We start from the raw sequence: 22222 nt of genomic DNA on the forward strand, positions 1-22222 counted from the left end.
TGTCGCGTTGCATTGTCTGAAGGTTGTAACTTCTGCACCAACTGCAGCTTCTAAGGGTGAAAGTGCAAGCAATTGTGTAAGATCTGGCTAACCGTGCTTGTATCTGCTGTCATCTTTATTTATAAACATATTCCAATAAGTTTTGATTTTGTAACCATTTAAAATCAAGGAGTGGTTTTGTGGGTACCCTCTACTGCCACCCACAGGACAATCTGCTGTAGAGACAGGACAGACCAAAGAAGCTCCATGACAAAGTGCAGAATTTGGCACTGAGAGACCCCATTCTAGTAGTCATGGCCCAGAACTGGAATGAGTATTAGCCGAGTGGCCAGAGGTCATTCTGTTGTTCAGTTAACAGCACAGTTGGCTTGCTCATGCCAGGAGCCCAGGGCTGCATCTGCATCACTGTGGCTTATGGAGCAAAGATATTTCAACTAAATTATGAAAGCAGTTTCCTAGGCCAATGCAAAGAAGAGAAGCCAAGAAAAAGGGCCAGATGCTGGGCTGAGGGGAAAAGCGCTGCAGGTAGTTTTCATAAATGTAGGGCACGAGGAGTTATGTTGCAAAAAGTAGCCAATTTATTAATGATCCAGTGCCTCCTACGGAAGCATTTATATCTGTTATGATTGGAAAAGCTGCTGAGATGGGCAGAAATGTGCATTGCCCTTCTCTCTCCAACCCTCTGCACAGAGGTAGACAAGTTCAGAAGGTTTCTTTCAGGAGGCAGGAGCACAGGTTCCCAACTGTCCACTTGTAATGTCTCTGTAATCTTTCTGCAACAAAATTCTCCAAACCCACAAAAAAGAAAAGGAGGAAGTCATAACCCTCAAGTCCAGAAATAACTCAGATGCACCCAACACTGCTTCGGATTGTAGGAACAGCTACCAAACCAAAGCTTTTAATATGAGGCCACACCAGATTCCACTGAACTTATTTTTAAAAAGGGAGGTGGGGCAGGGGAAAACAATAAGGAACCAGTCTCCCCAAGAAAATGGGAGCTCTGGGTCTACACTCGGCATTAAGAGAAGTAGCAGCTGTAGGCGGTCAGTCCACAGCAGCCGGGTGGCTGAACTCTCCTGGGCCCTGCTCTCTACACATAGCCCCAAATCACGTCTACTTCAGTAGTCTGGCAACTGTTTACATACAAAAGAAGAAGAAGAAGGAAAAAAAAAAAAAAGACAGAGAGGAAGGTTGAGCGTTTATGGTTCGTCGTATCGATCTCATTCTCCTTGCTTCACTGCATCACTCACCTGGAATAAAAGCACACCAGTCAGTATCCGAACAGTGTGATCCTTTCCAGATCCAAGGCATTACAAAAGCCCTTGTTACTTTAGGGAGAAGAGAGCCCTTTCCACTTAAAGCCTTTATCAGATTAGACTGGATATAAAATTAAGTGTTCTGTCTGTCCTAGGTGCTTATATGTATGGAATCCATAGTGCCTATTCCTCGTACACACACACAAACTCACCAGCTCCAAGCTGACATCCTTCTTTCTACGCCTGCACGTTGGCCAGCTCTGGAGGCATGGGTGACTTGGGGTGTTTGCTCTCAAAATGCTGCTTGAAAGTCTTGGGGTCTGGCATCTGTGTCTGAGAGAAAGACTCGGTCAGGTTCTTACCATGTGCTAAGGCAGAATTATGCACTCTGAACTGGACCACTGACAGTCCAATGCTGAAGCCCATTCTGCACTGCTGCCTTATCAATTCAGGATCTGATCGGTTAACAAGTTACTTTGCAAACAGATAAGCCTTGTAAGACAATTATTAGGAAAAGACGACCAATAATTTTCAGCTTCTGAAATAAAGCACTCTGACTGCAGGTTTTCAGATGCCAGAAGTCACAGAGAAGCAACACACTGAAAAAGTAAGCCAAACTGAAGAGTGAAATCCCCCCCCCCAATAAACAAATGACAGTTGTTGAATATCAAGGGATCAGTATCCAGGACAGCAAGAGCAAAGATTTATAGCAGCGATAAGAGAGCATCTCCTTATCATCGGAAAAGACACTGTAGCTGGGATTCATGAGGTAAAATAGCGATAAGTTCGCCCAGGAAGAAGAGAGCAGAGAGAGAATAAACATGTGGATAAAGAGGAATCAGTCGATATTGTGTATTTGGATTTTCTAAAGACATTTGACAAAGTACCTCAAGAAAGAGGAAATTAGGTCATGGGCTAAGACAGGGGTAGGCAATTCCGGTCCTCGAGAGCCGGAGCCAGGTCAGGTTTTCAGGATCTCCACAATAAATATGTATGAGATAGATTTGCATCTCAAGGAGGCAGTGCATGCAAATCCATCTCATACATATTCATTGTGGATATCCTGAAAACCTGACCTGCCTGTGGCTCTCGAGGACTGGAATTACCTAGCCCTGCCCTAGGAGGTAATGTCCTATTATGGATTAAAACTGGTTAAGAGATAGAAAACAGAAAGTGGGCTTAATTATCTCACTACTTATTCCCATCTCTAGATCATTGATAAATATGTTAAAAAGCAGAGACCCCTGAGGAACCCCACTATTGACTGAAGAAATTCAAAAATAGAAAACAACTCCCACAGCTTAAATTCAATACATTCAAAGTACATAAACTAGCTTTGTAGACAAAATTATATTTACAGTGGAACCTTGGTTCACAAGCATAATTCGTTTCAGAAGCATGCTCGTAAACCAAATTGCTCGTATATCAAAGCAAGTTTCCCCATAGGAAGGGAAACTCACTTTTATTCGTTCCACCTCCTCCTCTTCCCCCCCCCCCCGAGGCTACCGGCGCTGCTCCATCACCCCCACACATTCAAACTGGCATGCCCCCCCCCCCGCGAGAACTGCATCACACCCCCATGCTGGAAGCGGCATTTGCTCACCTGCCCACCCAAAAAGCTCCTTACCCCATCTGCTGCATGCTGGTGCCATTTAAGGAAAGATCCCGCCTCTTGCCTGGGCTGGGCCTTGAGCATCTGTGCATGTTCAAGGCCTTCTGGCTCTCGTTCTCTCCAGAAAGAGATAGTGAGGAACTGTGACAAGGCAATCCTCAAACTTTATGAACAGAGATTTGACAAAATGACTCCACTGCTTGTCTTCCACTCTTTAAGTCTCCATTATGCTCTTCAGTCCATGCCCTGCTACGATCCCCATGCTACTCAAATACCACCCCTCAACTGTACATACCCTCATCCCCTCCGTAAATGTAAACCTCTAACAAAAACCTCACCTTATCCTCAGATACTCTGCCACAAAATCTGTATATTTGTAGATTTCCCTTTGCTTCTTCCTCTATATTACCAAAATCCAACCCTTCCTCTATGAGCACACTACCAAAACACTTATCCACGCCCTCATCACCTCTTATTTAGACTACTGCAACTCCCTACTCTCAGGCCTTCCGCTTAGCCATCTTGCTCCCCTCCAATCCGTTCAGAATTCAGCTGCACGACTTATATTCTGGGAGAGCCACTTTATTCGTGTTACTCCTCTTCTAAAGTCACTTCATTGGTTTCCCATCCATTTCCGAATCCAATTCAAACTCCTCTTACTGACCTACACTCAGCTGCCCCTCACTATCTCTCTTCATTTATTCCCCCACCTCCCTGGTGAGCTCTGCTCAGCTGGTAAGTCCCTCCTATCTGTGCCCTTCTTGTCAACTTCCAACTCCATCCCTCTTGCTGTGCCGCCGTATGCTTGGAAATAGCTGCCCAAATCCATCTCTGGCAATGTTCAAGGCCCAGTTAAAAGCCCACCTCTTTGAGAGCGCTTTAGACTCCTAACTCCTCTCACCTTGGGTTCTGCATCCCAACCCTCTGTGTTATGTCTGTCTGACCAAGTTAGATTATAAGCTCTTCTGAGCAGGGACTGTCTATAAAGGTCAGCCTACTTCTTTGAGAGTGCTTTCAACTCCTAACTCCTCTCACCTTGGGTTTTGCATCCCCAACCCTATATGTCTGTCTAAATTAGATTCTAAGCTCTTCTAAGCAGGGACCATCTAGAAATATAAAAATGTAGTGCTGCGTATGCCTTTCAGCACTATATAAGTGATAACTAGTAGTAGTAGTGGTATATGATAAATGGTTAGCATTAATATATATAAAGCTCTATGACCTCATAATGCAGGTGTAAAGAACCTTAGCCAATAGGGAGAGGAGATGCAAATGTTAAGAGCCTTAGCCAATAAGGAGAGGAGGAGATAGTGGATGCTGCGGATGGGCCATTTGGCCTTTATCTGCCATCATGTTTCTATAACCATAAAGTTCTATGACATCACAATGCAGGAGTAAAGAGCCTTAGCCTATAGGAAGAGGGGATGCAAATGTTAAGAGCCTTAGCCAATAAGGAGAGGAGGAGATAGTGGATGCTGCGGATGGGCCATTTGGCCTTTATCTGCCATCATGTTTCCATGACTCCCAGCTGCGGAGGGAGAACTTCGGGCCGCGTGGGAGTCCAGCTCCGCCACCCGAAACCTCCTGCGGCTCAACTTTCTGCTCTCCTCTCGTCAGGGCAGCTCCATTGTTACCAGGAGCTGCCCCAACTCAGTCCGACCCTCCCGGAGCAGGGAAGAGGCTTCGGGACGCGTGGGAGTCTAGCTCCGCCTCCCGAAAGCCCCTGCAACCCAGTCTCATCAGCTCGCCGGCGAAATTGAAGCGAGGAACAGAGAAGAGAAGATTCCAGCACGACACTAAATTAACCGGTGATAAGTATAAAAATTGCTTATTACTACACGCCTCCAAACTACTGCATGACCCCAAACTGCTTGCATGAATCTAAATTACTTAAGTCAAGCATAACAACTACTTATAACTGCACATTACTGCTCATTGTTCTACCTTTTTGCATTGTTTTAACCTGCGTAGCCTGTACTGCACATTACTGCTCATTGTTTACCTTATTACATTGCTATAACCTGCTTAATCTGTTATAAAAATAAAAAAAGTTATATATTCTTATCTCCCAATCTTTCACCCCTTAAACATCCCCCTTTGACCGCCCAAACCCCTTCAATTCTCCCCCCCGAGCGCGAAATCATGGCATGGCCCAACTCCCATCAATGTGCAGCTTTGCTTCTACTCTATCTTATCATCCTTAGGATCTGCACTGCAGACCCCTACTCCTCAACCCCCATACCTGTCCACATCTCCTTATACCGCTCGGTAAAACAAAAAGTCCCTACTTTCTCACCCCACACTCCACAGAACCAACCTAATACAAGTCCGCCCCCAAACCCTCCACCCTCCCGCAATCCTAACAAGCACTGCCCTAAAAACAAGCAGTGCCCTAAAAAACCAAGGTCACTAAAAAAATTAGCCTACGCTCACGACTACCCAGTCGCCCACTCCAACCAACAGAACCTATTAGGTTTCTACCTAAACATTAGATCACTGAGGAACAAAGCCATTCTGATCAAAGATTGGCTGATTGAAACTAACCCTGACTTTGTCCTACTCACTGAAACCTGGTTGCACTCAGACAAGGATATCATAATCAAAGACTGTCTGCCCCCAGGATTCAAGATTCTCTCCCTGGCCAGAACCTGGGGAAGAGGAGGAGGTCTAGCAATAATCTTTAGAGACCAGCTCAATTGCACTGTACTCAACACCAAATCCTCTCCTAACTCTGAAATACTAGCCTGCTCTCTCAATTCCAAATCCATGGCTGCCTCCCTAACAATTACTTTATTCTATATCCCACCAAAAAAATGGACTCTAGCCAAAGAGGACTTTGCGGAAGCCTTACTTACTAACTCCTTAACAAGCCCATACAACCTACTGTGCGGGGACATCAACATCCACCTAGAGCAACTTGATCAACCAGAAGTATCGGATTTTTGGTCACTCATCTCCCAACTAGGCTTCTTCAAACCCCCTCCAATCAAAACTCACCAAAGAGGTCATCAGCTAGACCTGGTGACCTTCTCCTCCAAAGTCCTGTCCAGCCCAAAATTACATTGGAGACAAGCCAATTGGACAGACTCCCTATGGTCTGATCACAGACTCTGTGAATTTTTCATTGGCTGCCAACAAAAAACCTCAAAAAACAACAAAACTAGAAACATACAAACTCACACCACCAGGGGAAAGATAGAGCCAGAGGAATTCTGGTCTCGCTACGAAAAGAACACAAAACAAAGCGAAGAAATAGAATAACTTATGACCATCTGGATCACTGACAGCACAAACATTTTAAACAAAATTGCCCCCATAAAAACCCACCAAATCAGAACTACAAAGCAGGAGGGATGGTTCGACGCAGAGCTGCTACTGATGAAGAGGGACCTTAGAAAATCTGAAAGAGTATGGCTAAAGTCCGGAACCCAGGAACACAGAGTCACCTGGAGACTTAAACTAAAAACCTATAAAAACCTTACCAAGGAAAAACGAAAAAAATTCTACTCACACAAAATTGGTGACTTTACAAATAACAGTAGCAACCTCTTTAAGCTGGTTAATGACTTATACAACATCGAGACACTCACTAACAACTATGAAGAATCCACACTAACCGCAAACACCTTAGCTGATTTCTTCATCTCCAAGTTCCAAAAACTAAGATCTACTTTATCTACCTCGTCCAATCCCCTTGAGCTCTTTCCCATTCTTCCAGACACCGACATATTCAAACCAGACCAAGGGTCCAGAGCAGATCTAAATTGGAACCAATTCACAACACTCAACTGGAAAACCTTCAACAAACTCTACAACAAATATTCTAACTCCTTCTGCAAACTGGACACCTGCCTCCAAAACGTCATAAAAACTGCTCCGATCCACTTCAAAGCCAAAATGCTAACCTGGGTTAACTTCCTACTTTCCTCAGGAAACTTCCCACCAGAGCAAGGCCATATTGTGTTAACCCCAATCATAAAAAACGCGAAAGAACCCCCAAACGCCCATCTAATTACAGACCAATCGCTAGCATCCCACTATTCACCAAAATTGCAGAAGGGGTGGTAAAAGCTGAACTCACAGCATATCTGGATAAATTCAACATACTTAGCGACAATCAATCGGGCTTTCGCGCAGACCACAGCACCGAAACCATCATAGCAGCCTTACTTGACCACTTGCACACACTCTTTAGCCAGGCTCCAGCGCCTTGATCCTTCAACTCGACCTGAGTAGTGCGTTTGACCTAGTCGACCACAACATTCTCCTAGAATGCCTGACCCACATTGGCATCTCCGACCAGGTACTCAACTGGTTTCACGGGTTCCTACGAAACAGATCCTACAGGGTACTCAAAAACGACTCTTCCTCATATAGCTGGGATAACTTCTGCGGTGTGCCGCAGGGCTCCCCCCTGTCCCCCATCCTATTTAATATCTACCTCGCCTCCTTGGGTAACCTCCTTCATAACCTCAAGCTCAAATTCTTCATATATGCAGATGACATCACAATAGCCATCCCACTTACCAGCTTCTCCCCAGGACTACTCACCTACATCACAAGCATACTTAATCAGATAGAACTCTGGATGCTTTCCTATAGACTAAAACTAAACCCGGACAAAACAAAATTTTTCCTAGCCACCCCCAACGACAAAAATCAAAGACACCACAATCCAAGTGAAAGGACTGGTTTTCCCCCTCGAACAAACATTAAAAATACTGGAAGTCACACTAGACAAACATCTATCCCTAGAAAATCACACCGATCTTACTGTCAAGAAATGCTTCTCGGTGCTCTGGAAACTGTGCACCATAAAAAAATACTTTGACGACTCCTTATTCCGCCTACTGGTACAGTCCTCCATTCTCAGCATACTGGACTATTGCAATATCATTTACTTGAGCTCCACGAAGAAAACCACTAGGAGACTAAAATTGATCCAGAACACTGCCGTCCGCCTCATATTCGGCCTGAACAAATGGGACCACATCACTCCTTTCTACCACCAACTGCATTGGCTGCCTTTCGAATCCAGAGTCTTCTTCAAATTTGCCTGCTTCTGCTACAAAACAGCTTTTGGCCTTTTACTTAGTTACCTCAATCAACATTTCACTCTGAATCTCACCAAGAAGAACTCCCGCAGAATCCAGTTGTTTGTCTTCCCCTCCATAAAATTATGTCACCTCAAAAGATTCCTTGACAAAACCTTTGCTTACCAGGCGGCTAAGCTGAACCCTTGGCTAGCCCAATTGGTACTCGAGGACCCTACCTACCTTAGCTTCAGAAAACTACTCAAAACGCACCTTTTCCGCAAACAGGTCCTTTAACCCCTTTCCACCTGCAACTACCCCTTTCCCACTCTCACACCGCTCCTATTGGCTCTCCCCCTTCCTCCCCTCCCCCCCACTTGGTCTCCTCTCTCGTTTCTCTTCTTCCATCCCTACCTTCGATGCTGCTTGTACTTTTGATAAAACTCTGTTAAAGCGTCCCCACGCTCCCTTCTTCATTGCTTGTAACTTTGTCAAAATTTTGTAAATCCGCGTGTCATCGCGGATCTTAATTAATGGATGTGAACCACCTAGAACTTCTTGGGTATGGCGGTATACAAGAATAAATTATTATTATTATAACCATAAAGCTCTATGACCTCACAATGCAGGTGTAAAGAGCCTTAGCATATAGGAAGAGGAGATGCAAATGTTAAGAGCCTTAGCCAATAGGGAGAGGAGGAGATAGCGGATGCTACGGATGGGCCATTTGGCCTTTATCTGCCATCATGTTTCTATAACCATAAAGTTCTATGACCTCACAATGCAGGTGTAAAGAGCCTTAGCCCATAGAAAGAGGAGATGCAAATGTTAAGAGCCTTAGCCAATAGGGAGAGGATGAGATAATGGATGCTGCGGATGGGGCCATTTGGCCTTTATCTGCCATCATTTCCCCTACCTATCAAGAGTAAGCCTTTCGAACTCCCTATCAAAAGTAATGCTGTTAAAAATGTTTTGAATCTTCTCCCCCAAATGAAATCATAAACAAGCCTTATCTAATGGAGCCACAGAATATTTTGACAATAAGCATATTTATCCCCCATCTAAGTGAAATTCTATTACTAAAGGCTGAATCGAGTACCAAGTTCCCTTCTGCATCTAGTAAATGCTCTAATGACAACCCTTCTATTCTCCATGCCTGGTGAAAATTCAACATCGCCCCTAACAGGCAAAAGAGCCAAAAAGCAAACATTGTCCCCCAACTGATGTACCAAAAAGCCCCGTGTTTCTCTCAAAGGGCAAAGAAGTTCACTGTGGCACAGGGTGTTTTGGCTACAACCTTAAAGGCACCTTGATAAGGGGCAAAAGAAGTCTTCTCAAACATGATGGGGATACAATTCTGTTGATTCCTTACCCAATCACTTATATGGCACAACAGGCATGTCTAGCAATTTTTCACAGTCCATGTGCGTTTTGACAGCTTTGAATAGTTGTACGTCATCTGCAAATTTATTCACCACACTTATTCCGATTTCCAGATCATTTATAAATATGTTGAATAGAACTAGTCCCAGCACTCCACTATTTACCCTCCTCTATTGAGAAAACCCAACCGTCTGTTTTCTATCCAATACCAATTCCTCATCCACAACAGAACACTGCCTGCTATCCCATGACTTTTTAATTTTATCAGGAGTCTCTTGGAAAGGGTGGTAAATGCATGGAACAGATGCTGGTGGTGGTGTGTCTGAATTCAAGAAAGCAGGACATATGCATGTTGGATCTCTTAGGAATAGGAGGAGATAGTGGATGTTGCGGATGGGCCATTTGGCCTTTATCTGCTATCGCCTTCTCTGTTTCCATAAGGAACTTTGCCAAAAGCTTTCTGAAAAACTAGATACACTAAATCAACCGGCAATGAAGCAGATTGGTGAGGTAAGACTTGCCATGGCTGAACCCATGCTGACTCTGTCCCATTAAACCATGTTCATAGGCATTCCATAATCTTATTCTTTATAATAATTTCCGTTATTTTGCCCGACACTGAAGTCAGGTTTATCGGTCTGTACTCGTAATTTCCAAGATCCCTCCTGGAGCCCTTTTTAAAATTAGCATTACAATGGCCACTCTCCAAACTTAAGGTACCTCAATTTTGCAATTAGGGTTCATGCGCTAATGTGGCCATTTTCCGACTACGGGGAAAACTGCTTTAGACCCTCTTTCACTAAGCTGTGGTAGAGCACTAAATGCCCTGAGAATTCTAAGAGCATCAGAGAATTTAGTGCTCCAGGCCGTGGTAGAAACCTCTAGTGGCTTAGTAAAAAAGGGGGGAGGTGGGTCAGTGTATGTAAAAGGAGCCCTTAAGAGTACTAAAAAAAAAAAAAAAGTATAAGGAGAGAAGTGATATTAAAGAAGGTTATTAATACCCTGCAGACAGGACAGGTGAAGACCAGTGCCGCTTTGGCTGCTGCCTTCTGGTCCGACCCATGCTTCTTCTTCTCGGCCTGTTTCTTGGCATTCTTCTGCTGGGACTGAATCTTCTGCTGTCCTCGGGCCATGGTGGAACACTTTCAAGAGAGCCAGAAGTCTAAAGTTAACTTCTCGGTCTTCTACTCAATGAACTCTAAAACATCTGTAAAAACAAAAACAAAACAATCTAGCTGCACGGTGTGAAGCTAATAGGAAATCAGGAACACAAGAGTGGAAAACAAAGTTCCTTAACACCGATGGTGGAATTACACAGGGGCAGGCTCACTATTAATTACATATGTAATCGATGCCTCAGACACAAAATGGTAACGATTAACACTTTACTTCACAAGGATCAGAATCAGAAAACAAAGTTCAAGGGATGATGGGGGAGGTGTGTTTCTCAATACACTCAAACATCAGTCAGGCAATAAGAGACAGTTAAGTGCAGAAGCTTGAAAAGCTCCTCATTCCTTCCGTCCAGATCAAAATGGAGGGTGGGCTGCAACTCTCTACACCATTATTAAGGGATCAGAATGGAGGGCAGGGATGCTCTCTATGCCCTTCTTGTGAGATAAGGAGTTGGGGAGGGGGGGAGCTGTCTTTCTGGCACATGAGATTATAATTGGGTGGATCAGGAGAAAGTGTTCTCTCTATGTGGGATCAGAATAAGGGGCATGGGGGAGAGGTGCTGTTCAGGTATTGGGGGCTAGAAAGGTGTTGTTCTATTTATATGGCATCAGGATTGGAGGATGGGGCGTGAAAGATTAGGTTCTTACCTTGCTAATCTTCTTTCTGATAGAAAACATAGGATTCTGTACCATAGCTGTTGCTTTCCATTAGTTGCGAATCTGCAGAAAGGTGTCACTCAAAAACTCTGAACTCCTATTCTGTAGTGGAGAACAGCTCCCTCTTCAGTTAGTACCAAAGCAATCGAACTCCAATGAAACAGAAGGAAAGTGAAGGAGGGGCATGGGGAACTTCCCCAGCAACAAACCATATTCAGTTCTGCTCATTACTTATGATAAAAAGAACAATGATTAATAACATTTAACAATTTAACATTGAACAACAAATTATGCACAGGAGTAGCTAAGAACCAACTTGCTAAGTGCAACTAGAAGGAGCCATAAACATCCCCCTCCCAAAGGAGAAAGGGAATAAGAGTCCTGTAGTTCTGTTTCTGCTAAATTTTAGGTCCAAGGAAGACACTGGCAACATCCGAGGCAGGAATCAGGCAAATTAAAAGTCTGAACAGGGCGGGTCATACAGAATCTTATGTCTTCTATCAGAAAGATTAGCAAGGTAAGAACCTAATCTTTCATATTAAAGCAAAGACATAGCATTCTGTACCATACTTGATGTACCAAAACAGTGCCAGATGCAGTACCGAGGGCCCAAAAGTAGCATCCTCTCGAGCCACCATATCCATTCTGTAGAACCTCATAAAGGTATGGAGAGAATATCAAGTTGTCGATCTACAAATTTCATCAGGCAAAACAGCCCGGGACTCCGCCCAGAAAGCATGCCCCTTGATAAGGCATTCCACTGGAGCCACCAACGTAAGCTGCGTTTTGCCCTCTTAGTCCAGGGGAGCTGTATCTGCAGGGAATGGCATTGGTGTGACTACCTGGAAAGAAGAAAGTCATGGAGCGGCTGCATATGCACTCTCACCCAGGGGACAACTTCCAGGGAGGCCGCCATTGAGCCCAGCACCTGAAGGCAATGCCAGGCTGTGGGTCTTGGTAGAGCCAGGATCTCTAAGATCTGCTTCCTGAGCTTCTGTTTGCATGGCTTGGGAGGAAAAACACAGCCCTGCGCTGTGTCAAAGCAGACTCTCAAATATTCCAAGCACTGAGTCAGCTGAAGGTGACTTTTTCAGAAGTTGACTATCCAACCAAGGGTCTGGAGGAAATTCACCACGTGCTCGTCTTTTCTTTGTGAGAGGGTTCTGATCAGCCAATTGTCTAGATAAGGATTCACCTGGACATCCATCCTGAACAGGTGGACTGCTACAACTACCATTGCCTTGGTAAAGGTGCGTGGAGCTGTGGCCAAAATGAAAGGAAGAGCCACAAACTGGAAGTGTCACTGAAGAACGTAGAATCTTAGATATTTCCTGTGATCCGGATAGATGGGGATATGAAGATACAGCTCCGTTAAATCCAGAGAGGCTAGAAATTCTCTCGGAGCCATTGTTGCTATAACGAAGCAGTCTGTCTCCATGCAAAAGCAAGGGACCTTTAGTGCCTCCAATCTTCTTTGCCTTGTTTGGGCACTATGAAGTATATGGAGAATCTGCCTGAGCTTGATTCTATGGCACAAATGTCCAAGAGTCGTCACACTGTTGCTTGGACTCTCACCTTCTTTTATGACCGTCCAGCTGAGGAGTTGAGGAATAGATCTGGAGAGGGCCGAGAAAACTCAATTTTGTACCCCTCCTGAATAATGTCCAGAACGCAACGGTCAGACAAAATCTGTTCTCATTCTCTCTAGAAAGCTGACAGCTGCCCGCTGAAATGAGGAGGGTGGCTGTTGCCCTGGCGTTACTCTGGCTTCTTAGGAGGCCAAGCCAACGTGGAAATCTGAGGCATGCTGGCACCTGTAACTGCCAAATCTCTGCTTGGACACTTGGAAGGGCCTCAGAGAAGAATAACTGGAGGAAAATTGGCGGGATCTCTTGGAGGGACAAAAACTGCCTCTGCTGCCCCCAGCAGAACAAAACCCCCTGCTGTCCGGGAGGGATTTGGGGGGACAATCTGCCACACTGGCCATGAGGTCATCTAAACATTTGCTAGAAAGCATCTTCCCCTTGAAGGATAATCGGCTCAGAGTATTTATGTTTATTAAGAATTTGATTTACCACTCCCGCATTTTACTGACCTAAGCGGTTTACAATGTAACAATTGAATACTGAGTTGCCCACCCACTGTCTGATCCAAAGCATCTGGCAGGCAGCAATGGAGTAAGCCGAAATCTTACTCAAGATTCTGATGATGTGATAAACAGCATGGGTCACATAATCCATGTGGGGACAGGTGTCCCCCAGCTCTGAGGCTCTAGTCTGCAATTTTGTATGACAGGCCCATGCTAAGAAGGAGGCAGCTACTGCAGCTTTGATACCCAAAGCCAGCGTTTCAAACTGTCTTTTAAGGAGCAAAAACACCTTACAGTCCTATGCATCCTTCAGCATCACTGCTCCCTCATTAGGAAGGGAGGTACACTTAGTCATTTGCACTACTGCAGCAGAGTTCATTTTAGGCTGAAAAAACAGCCTCGAAAATAATAAAAGAAAGCAGAGCAGAACACACCTTCTGAGTTTCAATATGCAAAAGGAAAACTGAAGAGGGAGTTGTTCTCCACTGCAGAAGGGGAGGAGTTCAGAGTTTTTGAGTGACACCCTTCTACAGATTTGTGCAATTTATGGGAAGCAACAGCTATGGTACAGAATCTTATGTCTTCGCTACAGATGTGTTTTGTGCATTTAGAATCAGGATCGGAGGATGGGGGAGGTGTTTTCTCTATATGGGATTAAGATCAGGATTGGAGGATGGGGAGGTGTTTTCTCTATATAGGATTAGGATCAGGCTTGGAGGATGGGGAGGTGTTTTCTCTATATGGGATTAAGATCAGGATTGGAGGATGGGGAGGTGTTTTCTCTATATAGGATTAGGATCAGGCTTGGAGGTTGGGGAGGTGTTTTCTCTATATAGGATTAGGATCAGGATTGGAGGATGGGGAGGTGTTTTCTCTATATGGGATCAAAATTGAAGGACTGAGAGTTGCTGTTTGGGGATGAGGAGGTGTTCTTTCTAGATAGAAGCAGGAGTGGGGGATGGGGAGGTGTTGTTCTCTCTCTATAGGATCAGGATCGGGGGATAGGTAGGTGTTATTCTATATATGGGTCCTAGATGGGGGTGGGGAGGCATTGTGCTCTCTATATGGGATCTAGATTTGGGGGGGGGGGTTGGCGTTCTCTCTCTATGGGACCCGGATGGGGGAAGCACTGCAGAGACACCAAGTCCCCCCCCCCCGTCCGGCCCAACGTGTCAACCCCTCCCCCTTCCTACGGCCAAGATGATACCTGAGATGGGCCACCACCAATCCCGCGGCGTTTCCTCCTCCGGCGCCCCGTCCCCTCACACACAGCCTCTCTCCCCCGGGTGCGTCCCGCCTCGCCGGAAACAGGAAGTTGCGTCAGAGGAGGGCGGGGCGCTGGAGAAATGAAAAGAAAAAAAAACCCAGTTGCGTCAGAAGAGGGCGGCAGCGAGGAAGAAGAGTCGCGGTGTGGGGGCCCGGCAGAGGGACACGGGACTAGGGAGCGCGGGGCTGCAGGTAGAGAAGCCGCGTCAGGAATTCCGCGCAGCCGCACTTACTCTCTGTCCGGCCTCGCACAGAAAACGCCCGACCTGCCCCCCCGCCCGCGCTCTCTCCGGGCTCACGCAGAGGGCGCATGCGCACGGCAACCGCTCCCTGGGCAGGCTGATGCTGCTAGGCTCACACTCGGGGCCCCTGGTCTCTCCGCGCATGCGTGTGGCTCTCTGTCCGGGCGGATGCAGCTAGGCTGATCTCCCCGCGCCTACGTGCGTCAACATGCACGTGCAGCAAGACGTTCTCTTGTCAGGCGCCGGATCTCCCCGCGCATGCGTGTGACCCGCTACACCAGCAGCAAGACTCACCCAGGCGCAGGCGTGTGGTCACCTCTCAGTGGCTGCCGTCCCCACATACCGGTAGATCAGGACTCCGAGGACTTTACTGCACTGCTACTACTTACATAGCGCTGAAAGGTGTACGCAGCGCTGTATATTTTGACATTTATAGACTGTCCCTGCTCAGAAGAGCTTACAATCTAACTTGGACATATAGGGTTCGGGACCCCCCATCCCTAGACCGGTGATTCTCTCCAGAGACTCTGCAAAGATCTGCTTCTCCCACAGCCCTTGTGACTCAGCCCCTCTCACTAGCAAGGGGGGGGGGAAGCAGAGGGAGCTGTAGTGGGCTAAACTCTGAAAAACATCTGCACGTTTAGCCTCTCTTCTGACTCTGAGAAACGTTAACGTATTTTTCAGAATCCTAAAAAAATCCAGACAGTTGGCAATCCTAGCCTCCTGAATCCTAAGCACATCTGACACAGTCGCCCCCCCCCCCTCCACACACACACACACACTAAATGTTTGGGCATAATTTGCTTATGTCTTAATCTAGCTGGTACCCAAACAAGAGAGATGCAGAGGTGAAGGCTAGAGTCAAATTAGGAAACTACTTACTGTATAAATATATATCATCATTTTAATTAAACTTCTCACAACAGTTTCGATCCTAGAGACAAAGCGCAGACCCTAAAAGTAGGCCACAGGAAAAGAAGAGGAGTCGGAGGCATCCATAGCCATGAACAAAACTGGTATGCATTTTATACTGTATAGTGATAATAAATATGTTCATTTTCTTGTTTACTTTTGAGAAGAATAGTTAATAATTTCAAACAAGACATAATGAAACTATACTAAATAGAATTACTACCCTGTGGCCATCCCATACTGTGGTATATAAAATATTTATTCTTAGACAAGGAGGCAGTATATTCTCACGTGGGGTGACATCATCCATGGAGCCCAGTACGGACAGTTCAAAGTGCACCTTCAATTTAAGCGTTGAAAAGCTTCAAGACTGCCCACACCACACACGTGCTTTCCGCCTGATGGCTCACAGTTCCTCAGTTTTTCGTTCTCTGCAGAGTGAAGTTGTGTTTTGAACTCTGGCCAAATCACATTGCCTTCCCAGTTAGCATACTTTTTGCCTTTCGGCTTATTTTTCTTTTCTTTTATTTAATGTCTGTCTTTGGTTCTTCTTTAAAAAAAAAAAGAGGTAAATGTTAAATTTATTTCCTCAGTCGGGCCTTCTCTCCCTAATGTTTTTTCTTACTGGTTTTTCGTCTCAGGGTGCATCAGTGCCTCTCACAGTTGGTGCATTCAGGGTTTGGGTTGCATCCACTATTCTGTTTTACAAAAACACTCTCTTAAGATTTGACACATCCAGCAAGAGAAGATGTTTGGACCGGCCATGGCTTCTGACAACAAATCAATGCAATTGGTACCAACAGTACTGGCATCGATGCTTCCCTCAACATCGGATTTCATTCCTACATCGGGTAAACCTGCTAAGAAGCCATCATCTACTCCACCAGCATTGCAGGCATCTTCAGCATTGAGTCCTTCACTGCATGACAAATGCCGACGCCATCGATCTCATGTGCAGGCCATCTCTCCAATAGGGCATGCTTCTTCATCGAGGTCACCCATCCCTCGACAACCTTCCGCACCAATGCTGCTGGCTGTTGAGCCAATTGTATTGTTGCAGTCCTTCCAGGACCAACTGAAAGAGTTCTTTCAGAGGGAGTTTGGTGACCTATTTAAGCTGCATACGGCACCAGTGTTTGCATCGACTCCCTCGGTATCGGCCCAAGGGCACTGCATCCAGCTTTCCATTGAAGCATTGATTGACAATCAAGTAGCCATCTACTACATCAACAAACAGGGAGGAATAGGCTCTCTTCCTATGTGTCCAGAAGCTGAGCACATTTGGAACTGGGCAATTTCTCGAAACATATTTCTCAAAGCCATATATGTACAAGGGAAACAGAATGCTCTAGCCAACAAGCTCAGCAGATTCCTTTAGCTGCACGAGTGGGCTCTCAACTCCAAAGTCTTACGCCACATCTTCTCACTATGGGGAACTTCTCAGATAGACCCGTTTGTATCTTCCCATAACCACAAGTTGCTTCACTTATGTTCCAGAAAGTATTCTCCTCATCGTCTGGAGGTGGCTGCATTTCTTCTGGATTGGTCACACAAGTTTCTGAATCTGCCAATCCCTCTGGTCCTGAAGACATTAGTCAAGCTCAAACAACAGCCAGGCACCATGATCCTGATAGCTCCTCAGTGGCCCACACAACCTTGGTTCTCCCTTTTACATTAACTGACTGTCAAGAATCCAGTTCCATTATAGATCGTGCCATCTCTACTCAGTCAGAGTCAAGGTTCTCTTTCACATCCCAATCTGCAATCTTTGCACCTAACACCTTGGTTCCTCTCAACCTGACTTCAGCAGATTTTTTATCTTTCTGCCCCAGTACAAGCCGTTATAGCTGCTTCCAGAAAACCTTTTACTAAGTACTGCTAGTGACTCAAATGGACACGCTTCACTTGGTGGTGTAATTTCCATCACCTGGATTATTCTACAAATTTTATTCCTTCAGTTTTGGACTACCTTCTCCACTTATCCAACTCTGGACTTAAGACCACTTTGGTCAGAGTTCACCTCAGCGCTGTTAGGGCTTACTGTGCTCCTTTCAACAATAAACCTCTGGTTACTCATCCACTTGTTTCTCGGTTTATGAAAGGACTCAAACTCACAACCTCCACTAAAATTGCCTCCAGTTATCTGGGATCTCAATATAGTTCTCACCAGTCTGATGAAGCTGCCATTTGAACCAATGGCATCTACTCATCTTAAGTTTCTCACTTGGAAAGTAATCTTCTTGACCTCTGTCACTTGAGTGAACTTCAAGCACTTTTTGCGATCCATCTTTTAGTGTTTCTCAGAAATCCTAAATTCCTTCCCAAGGTAATCATGGAATTTCATCTGAATAAATCTATTGTGCTTCCTATAGTCTTTCCAAAGCCACATTCTCACCTCTGAGAAACTGCTCTTCATATCTTGGACTGTAAGCGTGCCTTGGCTTACTATGTACAGAGAACTAAGCCACTCAGGTTTTCAACCTCAACTGTTCATCTCTTTTGACCCTAACAGGTTGAGTCTGTCTGTAACGAAATGAACTATTTCCACATGGTTAGCAGCCTGCATTTCCTTTTTGCTATGCTCAGGCTGGGCTGCAGCTCAAGGGATGTGTTACCGGACACAAAGTCCGAGCTATTGCAGCATCAGTGGGTTTTTTTGCATTCCATTCCCATTGATGATATTTGCAAAGCAGCTACTTGGTCCTCAATTCACACATTTACTTCTCACTACTGTTTAGAATCCTATTCCAGACGAAGTGGTCATTTTGGCCAAGCAGTCTTACAGAATTTATTTTCTTCCTAATGGCCAACTCTCCCACCATCCCGTTCAGTAAGCTAGGGAGTCCCACATGTGAGAATTTGCTGCCTGCTTGTCCAAGGATTAAGCACAATTACATACCGTAACAGGTGTTATCAGGGGACAGCAGGCAGTTATTCTCACATCCCTCCCACCTCCTCTGGTTGGCTTCTTAGCTTGCTTATGAAACTGACGAACCACGAGCCGACGGGCGGGAAGGCACATGCTTGATGCAGGCAGTCTTGAAGCTTCTCAAAGCTTAAAGTGATGGTGCACTTTCAACTGTCCATACCGGGTAACGCACTTTCAACTGTCCATACCGGGTAACGTGGATGATGTCACCCCTGGATAACACCTGTTATGGTAAGTAACTGTGCTTTATGTGACTATGGAACCTGGATGGGCAGTGGGTTCTCTCTCTCCTCTCCATATGAGATGAGAATTGGATAGTGGGAATGGTGAGCAACCATCCAATTCAGTGCAGGATGAGTGTGGATGGTGTATGAGCGATAGGATGGAATCTGCTTTCCTCTTTGCATTGTGTAAGTGTGATTGCCTTTGTCCTTCTTTTCTCTGTTTTCTGGCTGTCATCCCTTCCTTCACCCAATTTCCACAGTTACAACAAAGCTTAGATTTTCAGCTTGGCTTAGTCATCGTCTTGCTTCTGGGCTTGGCTCCTCGCTTTGCCCTTTCACTGAAAAGAAGTTTCTGAGTTCATTGCCTATGTAAAGCTGCACTCAGCTGTGGCTTTTATCACGTTGGCAGGCAAGAGCAGGTTCCCCATTGCATTGCTCCAATTTCTGGCTAATTGGTTCTTAGCAGTCAAGATCCAGCCCAACTTTCCCCCCCCCTCCCAACAGGAGCTGTGCCCTGACTGTATCTCCTGCACCCACTGGGCCCACTGCTTAATGCGGGGTAGGCAACCACAGTCCTTGAGGTTATAAGCTAGTCAGGTTTTCAAGATTTCCACAACTAAATTTTCTTGAGATTGATTTGTATGCAAATAGATTCACTATGGAAATCTTGAAGCCCAACTGAGGCCTAGATGCACTAAATGCTCTGATCGTGTACCAATGGCCGCTAAACCATGCAAACCACCTCATTGTTATTAAAATGAGCTATCCAATCGGTGGGCTAACATTACATGCCATAATCGGATCGCTAATGCCGACCCAAAAGAAATGACAGATCACCTGTTGATAGCTGTTAATAGGTCTGCCTGTTTTTTCTTTTTTTTTTTTTTTTATGGACACAGATGCTGTGTGTGGGGGTGTTGAGTCATTCCCCAATAACCCCCGGAAGAAAAGTAGAGTCGTCTGAGCCAATCGGGGCCTTAAGCTCCTCCCTCTGTATTCCGGGATCCAACAGCTGATTGGCAGGAGGCTGTTTTGGGGCTTCCCCTGCTGCTCAGCTGTTTGGGTTTCCCCAAACCGGCTCTGCGCATGTGCAAGAGCCGGTTTTTAAGCGAGCGATTGGATGAGATTTCAATTGCCCTCGACAAAACTCTTGCACAGGAAGCCATTTATGGCAACCCACACAGTCTTAACAACCGTTTTCAGTGCATCTGGGTTATGGCCCTTGAGGACAATGGCTGCCCACAATTGGCTTAAGGCCTATGGGCTGCAGCCTTTTCACTGAAGGTCACAACCCTCCCACCAGCTTCTAAATGCATACAAATGGACTCTTGACAGCAGAACACACTTGTTAGGATGGGGTTGTTTAACGGTGTTGGTCAGGTGGATGGGGATAGCCACCAAAGTCTAGAAATCAGACACGGATGCTGAAGGTGTCTCTAAAGGAGAAGAGAAGGGTAGGACATGTCCAGCCAACAGCAGTACCTTTCATAGATCAGTACTGCTCAACCCTTTCCTAGAGTCACTCAGGTTTTCAGGATTACCATAATACATATGCATACTATAGACTTCCATGTACTTGGTCTCCCATATGTGAATTTGCTGTGCACAATTGTGGCAGTCATGCAAATGTAGCTGAACAGCTGTGACTCCAAGAGAGGGCTGAGGAACATGTTGAGAAAATATAACAAAAGCCGCGTGACAAGAAATGCTAACGTTTTGCTTCTTTTTTAGTTGCAGTTTTGGGGGTCACTGGAGCAGGTAAGGCTCTTATTAAACTGTCTTTCATTTCACAGAGTGGTACGGAATGAATCGGCTACCGCAGTGAAGGAACCCGAGCAATTCAGTTGCTCATTCTGTAGTGGTAGAGAACTCTGCTTTTCAAAAGCAATTTCCAGGCGAGGCTCAGTGGGTGCAGGAGATACAGTCGGGGCACAGCTCCTGTATATTATTTGGGGATGACATGGAAACCAACTTGGGCCTCAATGCACAAAGCTTTGACACCACGGTAAAAAATACCATGGTGGCAGTGATTTTTGTTTTGCAGGTGATGCTGTGCACGTTCTGCATGCAAATTATATGCACACTTTTCATGCGGAGCAGCCCCGGTAAAAGGGGGAGGAACTGTGCCTGGCGCCAGCTTAGATGATCTGCTATACTAATTATCACAGCTCTACTTGATTTATAAACTATATAATAAAATCCTTTTCAAATTAAAGTGAAGTGCTCAGACCTTATAACCAGTGCTTTAGTGATGTCACTAAATTGAGGTTAACAAGGGGACCATCATCGCCTTCACTGTCCCCTAACCACCCTTAATATATACACAAAGCACTCCACGTGCGTTGTTATATTCTATGTTGTACTTATCTTTGCCGGGTGGCTGATTGTATGATGTTGTTCTTCAATGATAATAAAGTGCCTAAAACTTGTGCTGGTGAATTAAAATAAGCCGTTGTAAGCCATTCGTTCTATAGTCCTTGTCTCCCCATCACAGGATAAAGATATTTATTTCCCTATTAATTAGTTTATTTGCCAGCTTAGATGAGCAATCGCTAGGCACAACTCCTGCTACCACAATCCCTTCTGTCAGGCCCACTCAAAAAATAAATAAGGCTTTTTGTTTCATCTTCTGGCTGCTGCTATCACTGCCAGTTGAGCTGATTGCAGCAGGGGGAACCCCGGATTGACTGAGCCAGCTGATAGTGGCCCAGCTGGCAGAGGAAACCACCAATCAGCCTGTCACAATTAGCTCAGCTGGCAAGAAGAGCCCCTGCTTCTTTCCTCCCTTAGGTATGAGTCAATCAGGGCCTTAAGCCCCTCCCAGTGCATCCCAGGATGCACCAGGAAGGGATAGACCCACCATGGCCTGCCATTCTACGCTAAAGAAAGATACAGGGATGTGTTGGGGGGGGGGGGGGGCTTTAAGTGGGGTCATGGCCCTGTGGCAGGAGGGCATGGGCATTCTTCCTGTTGTTCCTTCCTCTTTAAAGAAAAGTACCGGAGGGGGTCACAGCTCCATCTGTCGATCTTTTTTTTTTTTTTTTTTTTTTTAATGGAAGCAACTACTGTGTATGTGCGTGTTGTTTGCTCCCCCAACACACACATACACCAGCAACTCCAGAGCTGCTGGAAAATTTCTGCACTGATTATTTGGGGAAAGGAGGGGAAGACATTCCTTTTTGTGCATGGGACAGTTCATTTAGATACTAATGAGCTACTAGTGATGCATTTGCATAGGGTTTGTGGTACCTGCTACTACCTTTTCCTGCAGCGGGAGGTCAGCTTTATTGACTCTAACTGCCATGGAAAGCTTTTGTGCATCAAGGCCTTGGTTTGCTGCTTTTGAAGAGCATACGTTCCCCACCACTGCACGGTGAGAAACTGAACTCATTATGGTCAGTAGGTTTCAACCCCCACTGCCTACAGATAGCTTAATCATGCCTC

At 45.5% G+C, this 22222-nt stretch overlaps 2 protein-coding genes across 7 annotated transcripts in view; one reads left to right on the forward strand and one right to left on the reverse strand.

Annotated features, from left to right (window-relative positions):
• LOC117364593 (zinc finger protein 706-like) lies at positions 1 to 14842 on the reverse strand. 3 transcript variants are annotated; one of them, XM_033953954.1, is made up of 4 exons: positions 14413 to 14567; positions 10286 to 10491; positions 1469 to 1589; positions 1 to 50 (listed from the first exon to the last, which is right to left on the reverse strand). In XM_033953954.1, the coding sequence occupies exons 2-3, from the start codon at positions 10415 to 10417 to the stop codon at positions 1494 to 1496; spliced, it is 228 nt and encodes a 75-aa protein (XP_033809845.1). In that variant the 5' UTR covers positions 10418 to 10491; positions 14413 to 14567; the 3' UTR covers positions 1 to 50; positions 1469 to 1493. The 3 variants fall into 3 exon arrangements, with proteins under 3 accessions (XP_033809845.1, XP_033809844.1, XP_033809843.1); XM_033953953.1 differs by lacking the exons at positions 1 to 50; positions 14413 to 14567 and adding exons at positions 556 to 1250; positions 14705 to 14842; XM_033953952.1 differs by lacking the exon at positions 1 to 50 and adding an exon at positions 556 to 1250.
• LOC117364592 (interferon alpha-inducible protein 27-like protein 2A) overlaps positions 14534 to 22222 on the forward strand; it is a 15682-nt gene continuing 7993 nt past the window's right edge. The window contains exons 1-3 of one of the 4 annotated variants that reach the window (XM_033953948.1): positions 14534 to 14663; positions 15640 to 15729; positions 20510 to 20536. In XM_033953948.1, coding sequence (XP_033809839.1) covers positions 15717 to 15729; positions 20510 to 20536 — 40 coding nt within the window. In that variant the 5' untranslated portion in view covers positions 14534 to 14663; positions 15640 to 15716. Of the gene's footprint in view, positions 14664 to 14978; positions 15118 to 15639; positions 15730 to 20509; positions 20537 to 22222 lie in introns of those variants that run through there. The other 3 variants (XM_033953949.1, XM_033953950.1, XM_033953951.1) reach the window with 3 other exon arrangements.

Source organism: Geotrypetes seraphini, chromosome 8 (genome assembly GCF_902459505.1).
Source record: "Geotrypetes seraphini chromosome 8, aGeoSer1.1, whole genome shotgun sequence".
In the NCBI taxonomy this organism is placed as follows: Eukaryota; Metazoa; Chordata; class Amphibia; order Gymnophiona; family Dermophiidae; genus Geotrypetes; species Geotrypetes seraphini.

Excerpts from the sequence above, each read along its gene's own strand:
- LOC117364593 (XM_033953954.1), bottom strand. The coding sequence starts at position 10,417 with ATGGCCCGAGGACAGCAGAAGATTCAGTCCCAGCAGAAGAATGCCAAG. Across the intron at positions 1,590-10,285 it reads TCACCTGTCCTGTCTGCAGG|ACACAGATGCCAGACCCCAA; the intron begins GTATTAATAACC and ends TCTTTCTCTCAG.